The 16,223-nt window shown below is 32.6% G+C and overlaps 1 protein-coding gene across 1 annotated transcript; it reads right to left on the minus strand.

The window, feature by feature from the left end:
- Positions 1-2,223: 2,223 nt before the first annotated feature.
- Positions 2,224-13,479, minus strand: LOC133187359 (coatomer subunit gamma-2-like). Its single transcript, XM_061322703.1, has 24 exons — positions 13,400-13,479; positions 11,261-11,310; positions 11,074-11,154; positions 10,789-10,860; positions 10,457-10,536; positions 10,204-10,279; positions 8,803-8,895; positions 8,463-8,549; positions 8,057-8,173; positions 7,572-7,612; positions 7,171-7,372; positions 6,725-6,835; positions 6,289-6,389; positions 6,016-6,088; positions 5,768-5,846; positions 5,479-5,643; positions 5,159-5,234; positions 4,901-5,004; positions 4,417-4,542; positions 4,183-4,254; positions 3,847-3,989; positions 3,308-3,476; positions 2,765-3,001; positions 2,224-2,622 (listed from the first exon to the last, which is right to left on the minus strand). Exons 1-24 carry the CDS (start codon positions 13,437-13,439, stop codon positions 2,390-2,392), a joined length of 2,628 nt encoding a protein of 875 aa, XP_061178687.1. The 5' UTR covers positions 13,440-13,479; the 3' UTR covers positions 2,224-2,389.
- Between the last annotated feature and the right edge of the window lie 2,744 nt (positions 13,480-16,223).

Raw genomic sequence — 16,223 nt, forward strand, 5'->3', positions numbered from 1 at the left:
GACAACAATACATTTTTTCTCTTGAACTCCTGACTTGGCATTTTTTTCAGCATCAACCATGACCAGAACTCAAACAAAAGTTGCTATGTAAAGGACAGTCTATATTTAAAGCTCAATACTTTGAATACTATCAGGAAAGGCTTTATTTCCAACAAAAACCATTATTATTTATTTCACAGATCTTCAAAAAAAATATTGAATTTTCAAAATATCGCAAAAAGGTGTTGCACTCTTGACATTTTAGTATCATTTTTGGACATAACCTTTTTATGACTTGATATATCAATAAGATATTCGGCAGGTATTTAGACAATGCCAAAAGACATATGCTGAGATGTAGAAAATTATTCTCATTGCCTGTATTTTTAGTGCAGGTTGATAAATATGTGCCTGTCATTTTTTTTTATCCACCTTATACAAAGATTTTTGATATGGTACAAAAGGGACTTTCATACTTTAATTTTAATGGTCAGCAGGTTCACTTGTAAATAATAGATAAATAAATAATGAGATTAAAATACCTTATCTTTTCGCAATAAATATTCTTCAAAGAGGCCTATGTGAAAGGTATTGGTTGTGAGTACTCAAGCACTATATTGTTTTTGGCTTATCTGCGTGGTAATGAATTCACGTTGTCTGTATATTTATAGTGCAGGTTGATAAATATATGTCTGGTCATCTATTTTAATTCACCCACAAGTCAAAATACGACCCAGTGATCGCTTATATTTGAAAACAGGGTCATTATAATGACCATAGAATTTATGACATGCTGACTTTAAACGAGGTTCTTGAAATTCCTTTAACATCAACTTATCTGTCAGTAGCCTGTCTCGGTTCAAAAAATTGATCTAACTCGGGGCATCGAATAAGTTGGGAGATATTAACACAGATGATATCGGGATATTACTACATAAATAAAGTTGACGACGGAAAAGCTGAAATCATCTCCTTTGTCATACAATTTAGTTGTTAGTCGTCTATAGTCAGTACAACGTCTAAATATGAAGCAGATGTGGCAGACTCTGTGGTGCCCCCCCCCCCTCCTCCCAAGTTCACTGAGATATATCGAAATATGAATGGAAGTAACAACATGTATTGTTAATTGAAATTATTTCATTGATATATCTTTTTGTCAAATTAAAGGCCACTTCTTCTATGTAGGTTTTTGAATAAATTTTGCTTCATAGGAATATAAAAACAGGTCAGATAATAAAGAACCACAATTAGTGCCCATCAAAACTCCAACAGTTTGTCGGAAGACCTCCGAAGACCACCTAAATGTTGTCAATTAGGAACTCCAGCATTCTTTTAATATCAACTTCAGAGTTATTGTGTATAGAATCAGAGTGATTTTTAACAAAGTAATGTTATTGATGACCAATCAAAAGATGCCAAAACTTCTGACTTCCATTTTTATTGAAGAAGCAATTGATGATATATCAAAAAGCCTAGTTTTTAATTTATTATGAGGAATGGTTGTAAAAAGTGAATCAAAGACACCATGTGAATCAAAGACACCGTGTATATTTGGTCTATGGTATGATCGATGTCCATGACTACGTCTTAATCTACATGTTTCATTTAAAGGTCCCATCACATTCACATTTGCACACTGTGGGCTTCAGGAATTCACTACATTATTTTTGTGGTCCTTGCAACCATACGGAAAGGCCATGTCTAGTTTCCTGATCCAGAATTCTTCTCGTTGTCTATGCAATGGAGTACTCAAAGTAGGACTATTAGTTAGAGGACATATGTTGCGCAAATTAATATGTCAACAGCCTACCATAATTTAAGATTACACTTATGGACATCTTGCAATATTACATATTTATCATTTCATAAAAAGCTCTGATATGACTTGATATTTCAAAAAATTTTAATTACATATAGAATCATTTCAACTTCAATTTAGAAGAATTATATTATACCTTTGTCAACATGAATCAGGGGTCATGATTTAGAGAAAAAAATTGTACTTTGTACAGATCATTGGAGGGGAATGAAAAGTGGCCCTTGTGGCAAGTTGCCGCTAAGAAAGTTTAAAATTTATATTACACACACAAATATGTATACAAATCCATGTATGCATTATATGTAAATACATGTACTTCATTTCCCTCATTGCTTTACATAAGTACATATTCAGTGTGTTAACTATGAACACTTTTGTTTGACTTTTAAAAATCATTATTTAAACTGAAAAAAAATAGAGTGTAACACAGACATGATACTTTTATTTGTATACATTATATCCCAACAACAATAAGAATAAAATGACAAATATATTTTCTATTAATTCAATCTCAAATGTTTCTTATATTTTTTCATATTATAATAAACATTTCCAAAAATTTTATGAGTTATTGTTTTTAAGCACACACAATTAACCAATGGCTGTAGCTAGGACTTCTGAAGCATCAGGATCAGTTGATCTGACAGTTAACTGCATGGTGACCCCGTTATTTGATAGGGCCAGCTTGGCCCGTACAAGCGCATCATGTCCCCCTCTATATACCCCTGCCAGGTACAGGGTGTGGGAACTCTTACCCTCTGGAATCTTATCAGATCGCTCACATGGCTGCATACCCATAAACTGTATTATCTGCTTCACAGCATCTGTCATGTAAAAGAGCAAGACATCAATAAACACAGCTCAATGACTTTTTTGTTCAGCTGTACACAAATATTTGAACAAAATCTTTATTCATCCTTTTGTGGATAAAATCCTGAAAGGTTCTGAACATCAGCATCTTCTTACCTTCCAAAGTCTTAACTGTAGACAAGGCGTATGTATCCTCCAATTCATTTTCTGGGCCAACTTCCTCCCAGGAGGCGCTAAAGTTTGGTTTAATAACTCGCTGTACATGGTCAGCCACAGTGACCTCTACATCCTCAAGGACATATTCGTCCTCGTATCCCTCATCATCTGGTTCTCCTGTATTTGGGTCACAGTCCTTTACTATAAACTTCAGGACACAGCTAAATGTTCCAGTTACTGTAACAGAATATACATATTTTATTTGTTTGTTACCTCCAAACTCATAAGCTGAGAACACATAATAACTAACCACACAATTCATGTATAAAATCAAACATGGTACTTTTTCTTCTTTTGAATTATAAGAAGGTAGGAAATGAATATATAATGACTTATCATAAGGACAAAATATACATGTATTTCTCAGTGAAAATTTGCATTTTAACAGTTAAAATGTAATGAAAAAGAAAGTTGATGAATGAAATATCATGATAATTGCAGCATCAACCATTAATTAAATGTCTGACAGGAAATAATCTGTACCTAGCTGAGCATCCTCGGGTAGTCTGACCATTGTGTAGGTGGTCCCTGGTTTATTGTATGGCAGGGAGGGGCAAGGAATCATCTTCAGAACCTCAAAGCCCTCAGCTGGCTCCATCTGGACAGTTACACGCTCCAGGACTTGGTCATTCAGAGTGTTAGTACAGTCAAACTACAAACACACATTTACTTTATCACTGTCCATTTTGTATAACGAAGTAGATATCAAAAAGTACACATCTACTGCTAATGTCGTGATTTTTTTCATCCCACGAAAACTAATATTCTGCATCAATATATTGAAAGAGAAACATATTTCATTTTTCATCATAAATTCCATCTTACATATTATTACTTACATACTATAAATGTAATAAGTAAATTCCATACTCAATCATTTTCAAAGTGGTAGAAATGGATCTTTATTTAAAGGTATGAATATATGAAACTTTCTATTTCCACTAAAATCAAAACTTTTGATTCAAAAGGAAGTACATGTATTATAAAAACAAGAATGTTAAATACTTATAAAAAGATAGTACCTGGAATACAATGTATCGCCCAAAGGTGTGTTTGATACACTGTACCACATACTCTGTTTCTGACTCCGTCAGCTCCACAGGTAAAGAAGAGGACTTGAACAAGTTTCCCAAATTAGCAAACTCTGGTATGGCTCTCAATTGTTCTGTAATTACACATAACAAACACTGGTTTCATAACCGAATATCTAACTTATAAAAGTTAACAGACTAAAGTATTTAAGACAAATTTTACCCTCTTCTTATTGGTATTTTCAGCTGTAATTTTTATTCATGATCACACATTAATGGGGCAGAATATGACGATTTCTGTATATTTACAGATTGACCTCCCCTTACCAGCATAAACATCTTGTCTGGAAGCTGCCACTTTTTCTGCTTTAGGTGCTGCAGTGTCACCTGGTTCTCTCACTGTCAAATACAATGACATTTAAAACATATTCATCCACAGAAAATGAAGCAATTCAATGATTCTCAATATAAAAAAAAAAAAATTATAAAAGAACTCTTTATATTAAGTTTTACAAATTGTATTTTTTTTTTCATGAACAACTGTTCATTAATCATACTTACCAGCTTTCTGTTCTGTGATGGGTTGGGTCTCCAGTGGTACAGACTTCATGTCGAATGGTTGTTCCGAGGGTTCCAATGTATAGTGGTGGAGTGCCCTCTCTAGTCCAACAACAGACACCTGTAAACCTGGAACAAAACAAAACCCCAGGCTAACACATCAAATCATCAAGTAAATCATGAAGATTTATTTTAGTGCAATTTGTAATTAATAACCCCTGCAAATTGAAAACATAGTTAAAGTTTGTCAACAAAAAGAGAAATGATAGAGTGGCCGCAAACTTGTATTAGTGGGATTTATAAGTGTATTTTGGTGCCTTTGCTTTTAGTACATCAACTACTGCCAAAATAGAATTTCATATACAATGATACACCGAAAAATTTATTAAACAGTCAAAAAAAAAAGTTCATCTGACAGCAAACAAATTTTAATCAGGTGAGCTTAAAACTAAGCAATTATTTCTTAAATAATTCATAAGATGTTTACCATTAAGTATGTAGGCAGAGTTGAGAGCTTTCTGTTTTTGATGGAGGACGTGGACATAAAAGGTGGCTCTGTCTCTAACCTCATCATCTGTATCCAACAGGCACCTGTAAAGAGAAGGAGTTAAACTTATCTAAAAACTTCCTAACTCAAATATCACCTTGATATATAATAAGTAATAATAAATACAAGTCCACAGAACACAACACAAAGATGATAATCATAGGATGACCCTAATAAGTAAGAGAGGAATATGCCTACCTCTCTAAGAGTACAATACAGCTAGGTAACAGTTCCTCACAGTGAGCTCCAAACTTAGCCAGAGCCGACACTGCAGCTGGAAAAGATTTTAGAAAATGTTTTTCATACAAAGCTCAGTCTGTTTTATCATTTTCAAATGAAAAGTTTTCAATCTCTATCTTTTTATCGTTCTTTAAGATACACAAACCAGTGATACATTTTTACTGACCTGATTAACCCTTATAATATTTTACTAATCATTCTTTAACATAACTTAGAATTCTACTTTTTTATTCCCTTCCAAAATGATATGCATCTATACTTAATATTTTCTTTCTTACCTGCTCTGACTGGGGCATGCTCCAGGATGACCCTGTTGTAGATGAAGCGGATGTACTTGGAGGGGGTGGGAGTTCTGGGTCCTTCCCTCCCAAGCAGGTGTAAGATTCTGGTTGCCAGGACAGTATGTTCACAGTCCTCAATGAATTCACACAAGTGAGCCAAACCTGTACACAAACAGAACCATATGAAGCTCTAGAATTTCTACACGAATATATTGAAAAGAAACTAAAAGACACAACTTTCCATAAATACATGTAGAAATTTGCACTTTATAGTAAAATGTCATACCTGCTTCTTTGGCATCAGCATTTTCCTCGATGATTGTGATGATGCTGTCACAGATGGCTTTCTTGTATTCAAAACCTCCCTATAAACAAAATTAAATTTAGACCTCATAATTCAGTAAATTCCAATTCTATATTTTAACACAATATCAAGAATTTTTGAAGATATTACAATCTCTCTTTTTTTTTTTTAAATTCTGAACTTGCACCGTCATTATGATGATGAAAATTCTGTTAAAGAATTCATCTTACCTCGTCTCTAAGCATAGAAGACAGGAAGTTCATCAACACATTGTGCTTTCTTGGGAACTTCAAACACAGTGATCTAGAATTATAAGATTTAAATGAATCTTTTGTACTCCTATGTAAGTGAAAAACATTGTTGCAGAAATCACACAATAACTTACATGCACTTTGACAATATATACAGCTAGTCTAGGTACTAGCATGTTAATTTTTGAAGAGTTTGACATACATTGACTGCCAGAAACAAGAATGGTTTGTGATGATTGCTGTAGTACTTACTGAATGGCCTGTACAACAACTATCTTGAATTCATCAGAGATTTCATTCATAAAACTTGAGATTTGTTTCATCAGCCTGTCCACACTGCTCTCATTCCCAGTCTAAAAACAGACCTCAAATTATCTTATCCTGAATTAAACATACATAAACATGTTGGGCTAATAATGAGAAGTAATTCTGCAAGTATTACATAAAATTAACCAGGGAGATTAATGTGAAAGATCAATTAGTCAAATTTATCATTTGATAAGTTTCCGTTAAGTCTGAACACAGAAGCTCCTTCTATGCTTCTTCGAATTTTTTGTTTTTTTTTTTTTTTTTTTTGTTTTTTTGCATTCCATCTTATCTTACCATTCTTGGTTAAGAGTGCACACAGAAATAAGAAAGACAAACTGTGACATGTAAAGTAATACTGATAGATGTAAGAGTTACCTACCTTGAGTAATGTTGTAATGGCCAGTGTGGCTATGCTTCTGTTGGAGTCTGTGATCAAATTCTCCAGTTCCATATTACAGGCTGTCACTGCAGCTGGGTGCTTCATTGCAACCTTCAACAGACATATACAATCAGTAACATGTTCATATTCTAATTAAAACCTCACATCAACTTTTTCATCTCTGTACCATGTAAATGTACAATACACCCTCGTACAAAAAAAATTTAAATTTCATCAACTCTTAGAAAACATTTCATATGAAAGGGGTTTTTTCTAATTTATTTTCCTTTTTTATGCTTGTAACAAACTTAATAAATGTCATTCAGAGCATATTTAGTACCAATCTTTTTTTTTGGCTACATGTACATATAAAATTATACTTTTTGTATTTAGCTACATGTGTATACTGTATACATGTTTATTATCTATCATTGTAAACTCCTTACCTTGTTAAGAGTTCTAATGGCAGCAAACCTCAGTGTAGGCTTTGGTGAGCTACAGAACAACTGAAGAACTGGGATAGCAGAAGCCAGCTCCTTAGCCGAGGTGTTCTTCAAATTCACAATAGCATGAGCAGCTTCATAGATGACAATCTCACTCTTGTGTCGAAGGCAGTTCTCAATAAAGTCAAACATTGGACTTTCTGTCCTGTAAAATAGATATTTACAGATAACAATTGTGAGCAACTGATATAAAAAAATATTAGCATACCTTTAACTTTAATTAAGTCAATATTCTCATGATTTTAGAATAAACCAGCTGCAAATCATAATGTCTAAGCAGTAAGAGAGGTAACAAATAAATTTTTAAATGTTGTAAAAGCAATCGAGGAAAATGACTGTCTCACCCTGCACCTTCCTCTTCCATCAGTTTACTGGCAATACGTATCTGTGAAGGGAAAACATCAATAAAACATCTATATAAACAGTTTACTGGCAATACGTATCTGTGAAGGGAAAACATCAATAAGACATCTATATAAACAGTTAACTGGCAATATGAATCTGGGAAGGGAAAACATCAATAAGACATCTATATAAACAGTTTACTGGCAATACGAATCTGTGAAGGGAAAACATCAGTAAGATATCTACATGTATATAAACAGTTTACTGGCAATACGAATCTGTGAAGGGAAAACATTAATAAGACATCTATATAAACAGGTACAGTAACATACATTACAAGTTTTCCATTAGGAAAAAATACTACATATTAACTTTTGGGAAATATACATGTATATTTTTTTTTTACTTCCAGTTGTAAATGAGTTATTTTTAGAACTTCACATGAAGGTACATTAGGCCATTAAAAAAAGCATACGGTACGTACCAGTAGACAGTAGGCATATGGTGACTTAAGAGAGTGCTTGCTGAACTTGCTGACTAATTTGGTGACAGCAAGACGATCATATTTTCTAATGTGGTAAAGAAGACCCAAAGCATGGTACTGAAATAACAATGACGATTTCAATATCAGCTAACATAAAGATTATTCTACAATCAGAAATCTGGGTTTAAAATAAACAGAAAATTATAATATAAAGGGATACATTAAAAGAACAAGCTAATATGAAACTTTTCATGTAAAAAGGAAACTAATTTATCAATTACAGATAAATAAACAGTTCATATTAACTGTGAATTCTGTTAGTTTATCGTGAGGATAGAAATTTTACATACACAAATATTCCTATTATCTATGTATAATACAGACAACTGTGACAGAAATATATTACCTGATTCATTATGTTATCACTGGACACTGCCTCTTGTGCCTCGTTCACCCATCGCTTGACCACCTCAGAGCTTCCTTTACTCAGGTGCTATAATTTTAATATTAATCATTACTTTCTCTGGTTTTGTTTTTCTTTCAAATTTCATAAATTTGCTTCCTTTTCTTTATTTCATATAAATAAATATTTTTTGGATTTCAAGCAGAAATTAAATCTGAGGTCATTAACTTTTAGCAGAGAAATCATACCATATGACTTTTTTAATTCCAAAATTTTATCCTTCATTAACTTACTTGAATGGTAATTTCAAAAAAGAAAAGATTCTGCTTATGAATATAATTACCAAAGAGGAGACAAGAGCTGCACTAGATACAGCATGGTTCTTGTCCACTATGGCCTGCTTCATATACCTCTCAATACTCTGTAGCATAGTGTTCTAAAAAAATCACAAAATCTTAAATTACTTGAGTCATTTTCCATTAAACAAATCAAGAACATGCACTTAATTTGTTGTTAATACATGTAAAGCAAGAGTGACCATGTTTAACATTGCCCTTTGATGTTCATTCCTTAATCTATAATTGTTCTAACAGACTAATTACTAGTAATTTTGGGAAGGGGGGAGGGGGGATAAAATGATTTTAGAAATAAACAAGAAGTCTGTGAGCCAATGCTCACTAATAATACCCCCTCTCTGATGTGAATACACAAGTTCAGTTATGGACAAAAACAGTGATAATCAGGAAATTGACATCGGATTTGTAAAAACTGAATCCCAACATATGGCATGCCTAAACAAAGAAAAAATTTCAAGCATCTGCGATGAGTAGTTGCTGAGAAAACTACGACCAAAATTTATTATGTATGGTACGGACAGACACATGGATAAACAGGAAGTTGACATCGGATTTGTTCCAAAAATGAATCCTATTATATGGCATGCCTAAACAAAGATTGTGCTAAAATTTCAAGCATCTGCAATGAGTAGTTGCTGAGAAAACTACGACTAAAATTTGTTATGTATGGTACGGACAGATGCATGGATAAACAGGAAGTTGATATCGGATTCGTACAAAAATGAATCCCACCATATGGCATGCCTAAACAAAGAGTGTGTTAAAATTTCAAGCACCTATGATGAGTAGTTGCTGAGAAAACTGCGACCAAAGTTTGTTATGTGTGGTACGGACAGACGCACAGATAAACAGGAAGTTGACATCGGATTAGTACAAAAATGTATCCCACCATATGGCATGCCTAAACAAAGAGTGTGTTAAAATTTCAAGCACCTGTGATGAGTAGTTGCTGAGAAAACTGCAACCAAAGTTTGTTATGTGTGATACGGACAGACGCACGGATAAACAGGAAGTTGACATCGGATTCGTACAAAAATGAATCCCACCATATGGCATGCCTAAACAAAGATTGTGCTGAAATTTCAAGCATCTGCGATGAGTAGTTGCTGAGAAAACTACGACCAAATTTTTTTATGTATGGTACGGACAAACGCAGGGATAAACAGGAAGTTGACATCGAATTCATACAAAAATGAATCCCACCATATGGCATGCCTAAACAAAGAGTGTGTTAAAATTTCAAGCACCTCTGATGAGTAGTTGCTGAGAAAACTGCGACCAAAGTTTGTTACAGACAGACAGACAGACAGACAGACAGACAGACACACAAGGGTAAAACAGTATACCCCCCTCTCCTTCGGAGCGGGGGTATAAAAACAAATACTTACATCAGTGATTGAACAGAGAGCTCTGATGGCTGGTCCCCTAAACTGGTCATCTTTTCCTGTCATGTCCTTCATTAAACTACAATACAGAGTTATTAAAACCATGATTGAAAACAGGCCAAATCTGATCTATTCAAAATGCTAAAAAGAGCTCATTCAGGTCAAGCTATATTTTTTGTATTTACAGGAGTCAAAATACAATGATTGTCTTCTCATATTTATGTAAATAGCAATACATGTACTATGTATACAGTACCTGCTAGTAACAATGATCACATCTTGAGCAATCTTGGACATTTCTTTTATTCCAAGGTACATCAGTCTTCGCAAAATGGGCTAAAATGTTAACAGAACCATATCATTTCTCTTTCAAAATATAGCATAGATATTTCAATCTTAAACCTCTCTCTTCATTAATTTTCAAATACAGGTTCTAGGATTAAGTGAACTTGAAATTACATATTTTGCACCTGTTTTCATGAATAATTTTGACACAAAACATATCATCAAAAATATATCATGTTAATTAATATAAGTCAATTACATGTATCCAAACACTTTTGAAGAGTGTTATAACTTATTACGTACATCCTTGGCTTGAAAAAGCTTTGTCATAGCAAAGAAAGTCTCAGTAGCTTCTGTTGATCCGATCTGTTCTCCCTGTAATTTTAATAAATTTTTAATAAATTTATTAAATTTCAAAATAAACATATCAGTAAATTAGTCTCATTTGATTTCAAGAGACATGATGGTCCCTTATTTTACATATTTTTGAATTTATGATAAATCTATATTAAAAAAAAACTTCCTACAGAAAATATCATCAATTTTCACAGATACTGTAGAATTTTTATATTTAGGGGAGTAAAGTACCTGATTAATCAAGTAGAGAACTTTAGTCAGAATATGGCTGCACTTTCTGGCATTGATTGGAGTCTCATTAAATGTCCTGGCCTGAAAAAAGTCATTTAATATATATAACATATCATCTATTTTGATAAATAGATAAAATTTATTTGATTCAAAGGATAGCAAATTAATACTTGACAAATTAACTGACCTCCTGGAGCACTGCTGTTTTCTCCAAGTTGTGGAATGGATTTCCACCACCTACAAAGCAAAATAAACATGACAGATTATAAAATATTAATCCAAATGACAATTCATTAGTTAGTGTAAACAATGTCAGGGATTTATCAGTACCTTCTCAGGTGCCAAAATTCGGCCCCATTCCCAATTGAAAATAAGTTCAATTTTTCCCAATTTGGCAGTATTTTTTCCCAATTGGTGAACAATGCTTTTCTATTTAATTATCTTCAAAAAACAGAAAGTGAAATTGTCAGATTGTCTCTAATTTTCCCCTGTTTAACTCATTTAGCAAAGCTTCAGTCATAACACGTTTTAAAAACACTGTAAAACATCGCCAACTTTAATCCAAATTTCCTCCGTTTTTCTGAAAATGATGATATTGTGTGATAATGTAGATTTATTAAGAAAAGATTAAGATTATTATCTATGAAATAACTAAGACATCATGTGATAATTTAGTGTTCATCTACATACCCGGTATTATTAAAGAAAGCAATAAAATGTATACATTGAAGGTGACGTGCATTTGTATTATATATATAATTTCTCTTTTCTGGTCTCAATGACATGAATCTGTTACTAGTATCTGGTAAATCACATACTTTCACCAGACCTAGGGTCCTGTAAAGAGAGGATCCTAAATTCTTGGGGGTCAATTTCACAAAACAAATAAAACCACCTTGAGGCACTGGATATTATAGCGAGTGCAGTGAGTGACGTGAAGCGCCGCTTGCAATGCGAGCTCTAACGACAATGCCTGGGCGAAGAGAAAATTCGGCATTAAACATTGATAAAAAACAATTTTTTTCTGCAGTAACTTCTGGATCCACAATGCATCGCTTGTTTAAGCTGCGTTCTCACGGGAATAACAACAAAAGTTTAACAAAAAATAAACTCGCCTGATTATCATCCCAATTGGGATATATATGCCATTTGGGCAATTCGTCCCAACCTGACAAAAGTAATATGACACAAGCAGGTCCAGCACAATCTCTTGATTAAGCTATATAGTTTGAAATAGCTATATAGCTTTATTAAGCTATTCAAAATAGCTTGATAAAGCAATTCATATGCAGGTTTTCACAAAAATGTTATTTGTACAAAATAGACAAAAAGTCGCAAGTATTTGACTATTCATATACGTAATATGGGTTATCAAATCAACAACCCAAATCAAAGATAGTTCTAACATTGCAGCATTTGAATACTTTTAAGCAAAAGATGAATTTCCATTGTTTGAGTAACTGTACACTACCCTGTGTGCGTTGAGGCATGGAAAAGTATGATTGCTTCTCATTGTACTGAATTATTACCAATCAATTATCTTGTTGACCATAATTGGCCTCCTTTATAAATTCATTGAAGAAGTAACTGTATCAATTGCTTTATATAGCCCCAAAACTTTAAGAACTTTGAGTACAAAGTCTCTTAAGGAGACGCAATTTGATTAGTGATTTTTACATGCATTATTTTCATAAGAGTTCAAGTTTGAATATCATCACTGCACCAAGGTGCGATTTTGGTGCATACTTGGAAAATAACACATCTGAGATAAAAGTGTGATAAAATAGCTAAATCAAGCTATTCTGAATAGCTTAATAAAGCTATATAGCTAAATCAAGCTATATAGCTTAATCAAGAGATTGTGCCGGACCTGACAAGTTCATGACAAGAACTACACGGCTTGTAACTGTGCATCTGTTTGCATTAACATAGACTGGTGTATTTTCCACATATAAGGAACATGGTAATGTAAACTATGAAAGATATTTGAATTTTCTGTTTAGCCGCAACGTATGGTAACGGGATGTTTCGCACCTAAGCATGGTTCGCGCTGCGATGTTTCGCACCGATTCCGTTTCGCGCTGAGATGGTTCGCCCCACATTGTTGTACAAATATGTGCTAGCCTACTGAAGTTCGTTTAACAAAATTTTAGATTTTAAACATGTTATATGGTGTAAATTTTGATATTTTTTGAAACATTTATCAAAGATATATTGTAACATGATTTAGGCCTGACTGTTTCCATATTCCACAAACGGCTTTTCGCCCATTTGAGATGTCAATTGCTCTGGAATCGATTGAAACTGATTACACAAAAATAGTCACCTTCCTCCTCCTCCTTCTTGTCTCTCCTCATGATGTGCATTTTTGATCTTCGGAGTTCAGTGATGATGTGGAACCGGCGATCAACAGGAAGTTTTAGAAATTAGGTGTAGAACGCATGCGCACATTTAATTTCCGGTTTAAAATATAGTTGCAAAAACGCATGTATGAAAATTGAAAGTGTGCGCAAAATTAGGAAAAGGAATTTTTTTTTTTAACAAAGCATTTTCTTTTATTTGTATTAAATATGCAAGTATGATAAAAAAAAAAAAAAATTGAAAGAAACACATTAAGGTAAGTCATTAAGATCCATTCTTTGTAAGGATTTGCTTATATATGGGGTGTTTCACGCATGATCACATATTTACTAAAAAAAACTTGGCAGGCACGGAGTATTGTTTTTGAAAGTGATGGGGGATTTTATTCATATATTTACGGAAGCGTATTAGGGCCGCAGCAGTATCTTTTATTAATTTGTTATAACAAATTAGTAATTTGTTATAACAAATTAGTAATTTGTTATAAAAAATACTAATTTGTTATAACAAATTAGTAATTTGTTATAACAAATTATTAATTTGTTACAACAAATTATTAATTTGTTACAACAAATTATTAATTTGTTACAACAAATTATTAATTTGTTACAACAAATTATAAATTTGTTATAACAAATTATTAATTTGTTATAACAAATTGGTAATTTGTTATAAATACCAAATTACTATTTTTGATAAAGTGAAAGTATATACAGATCTGTGGAAGCCAGATGAGATCAGAAATCTTTTTATAAGTTGGATTTGTGAAAATAATAAATGTACAAGCTCTGCAGCTACAGGATTTGATCAATATGTTAATCTGGATTTACATCTTTTAGCACTTAGAATTTTCACTGTCAAGCATTTTTATAAAGATACAATGCATCAAATTCTTTGGTTCCTAATTACTTATTCTTAGGAGCTCTATTTGAATTTTGTCCTCCTCCCCCACCAGGGCTCCGTCCTTGACTCCCATCTACCAGGTCATTGCATCCCCGTTCGTATGCTAGGAAAAAAATATCTTATCTAGGACATGTTATTTTGAGAGGGAATTTTTCCCACCCTGAATCAACATGTTCATTATAATATGTTTTCTTTTTCAATATGTCTTCTTTTTTATTTTGTTTCTTTTTAACTCCTCCCCCCCTCTCTCTCTCTCTCGATTCATTCTATACATGTACCAAATGATGATCTACTTTACGTACTGCTTTTCAAGTTTTAAATGTACCATTAATTTTATGCATGTATGTACTTAGACAAATGGAGAGAGTATTATAGGCATTTATGCCTACTGTTCAATCCAGTTTATGTATAATGAAGAAAATATATTTTAAACTAAACCACCGTTCCTAATGCATAAACCTGAATCTGCTCCTCTGATGAACCTCCTTGGCCCAAATTTATGCTGGGGGCAATAAAGGCAACATTGACAAAAATGAATTTGTAGATTTATCATAGAAAAATTGATCATAAACACTCTGTAATAACCTTCTCTGAAAACGAAAATAAACAATATTCTTGAGTGGGTAGTACTTCGTAAAATTTGAATTTAGATACCTTGTGAATTTTTTTCATGTATGTATGTAATTTGTATAATCAGAATACGTGCCTTTTGGAAAAGCCCTCAAAGTCCCACTAAAGCCTTCATTACTTATTATTGGCTGAAAACTTTGACAGTTGTTTCTTCGAATTCATTTGTAATTTGTATCCTGGTTGTCTCATATAGGACTTCTCATATATTTTACAAGAAATCGTTAAGCAATATAATTTGTTATAACAATACACACAAAATATTACACATGTGTAAAGAAGGAAAAATTAGGTCTTCTCCCCTTTTGACCCCTGTGTTGACATTGAAAAAAGTGTTGATTTGAATGGACGACGTTGAAATCATATTCAATTGTCCGGAACTTCGAATTTTTCTCGAAGAATCCAACATTCTGTATTTCTTCTACATAATCCCTGGGATGCAGCTATTCTTTTAATTGTCTAACAGAGACATCTATTCCAAGGAACTGACTCAAAAAAAAAAGAAAGAAAGAAAGAAAAGAAAAACAACAACAACAAAACAAAACAAAAATTTAAAAAAAAAAAAACCCTGCAATTAAGCCAAAATTAAAGTGCTTTAATCTAAGTTGCTAATTCATCTAAATCCATATTAACATATTGATCAAAAGCTCTCCAAAGCTTATGTTTTACGTTTTCATAAAACCGATTTAAAATAAGATTTCTGATCTGATCTGATCTGGCTTCCGTAGATCTGTATTCACCTTCATATTTTGTCAAAAATAATAATTTTTTAAATCAAATTACTAATTGTTATAACAAATTAATAATTTGTTATATCAAATTAATAATTTGTTATATCAAATTATTAATTTGTTATAACAAATTATTAATTTGTTATATCAAATTGATAATTTGTTATATCAAATTAGTAATTTGTTATAACAAATTAGTAATCTGTTATAACAAATTAGTAATTTGTTTTAACAAATTGATGATTTGTTATAACAAATTACTAATCTGTTATAACAAATTACTGATCTGTTATAACAAATTAGTAATTTGTTTTAACAAATTGATAATTTGTTATTTTGTTAATTATTGATAATTTGTTATAATTTGTGATAGACAATGGGTACAATTCGAGACGGACGTCCGAGAAAACATTGGATTGAAATTCTAGTTTGAAATTCATTTTCAATCCATGCACCTCAGCTACTCTAGAACGCACAGTGTTACTGATTGACCCAGAAGACAAAAAAATTCAATTTTGGAATTGTTTG

Source organism: Saccostrea echinata, unplaced genomic scaffold, assembly GCF_033153115.1.
Source record: "Saccostrea echinata isolate AGI-Se365-2 ecotype Australia unplaced genomic scaffold, CSIRO_AGI_Sech_v1 ptg000015l, whole genome shotgun sequence".
NCBI classification, from domain to species: domain Eukaryota; kingdom Metazoa; phylum Mollusca; class Bivalvia; order Ostreida; family Ostreidae; genus Saccostrea; species Saccostrea echinata.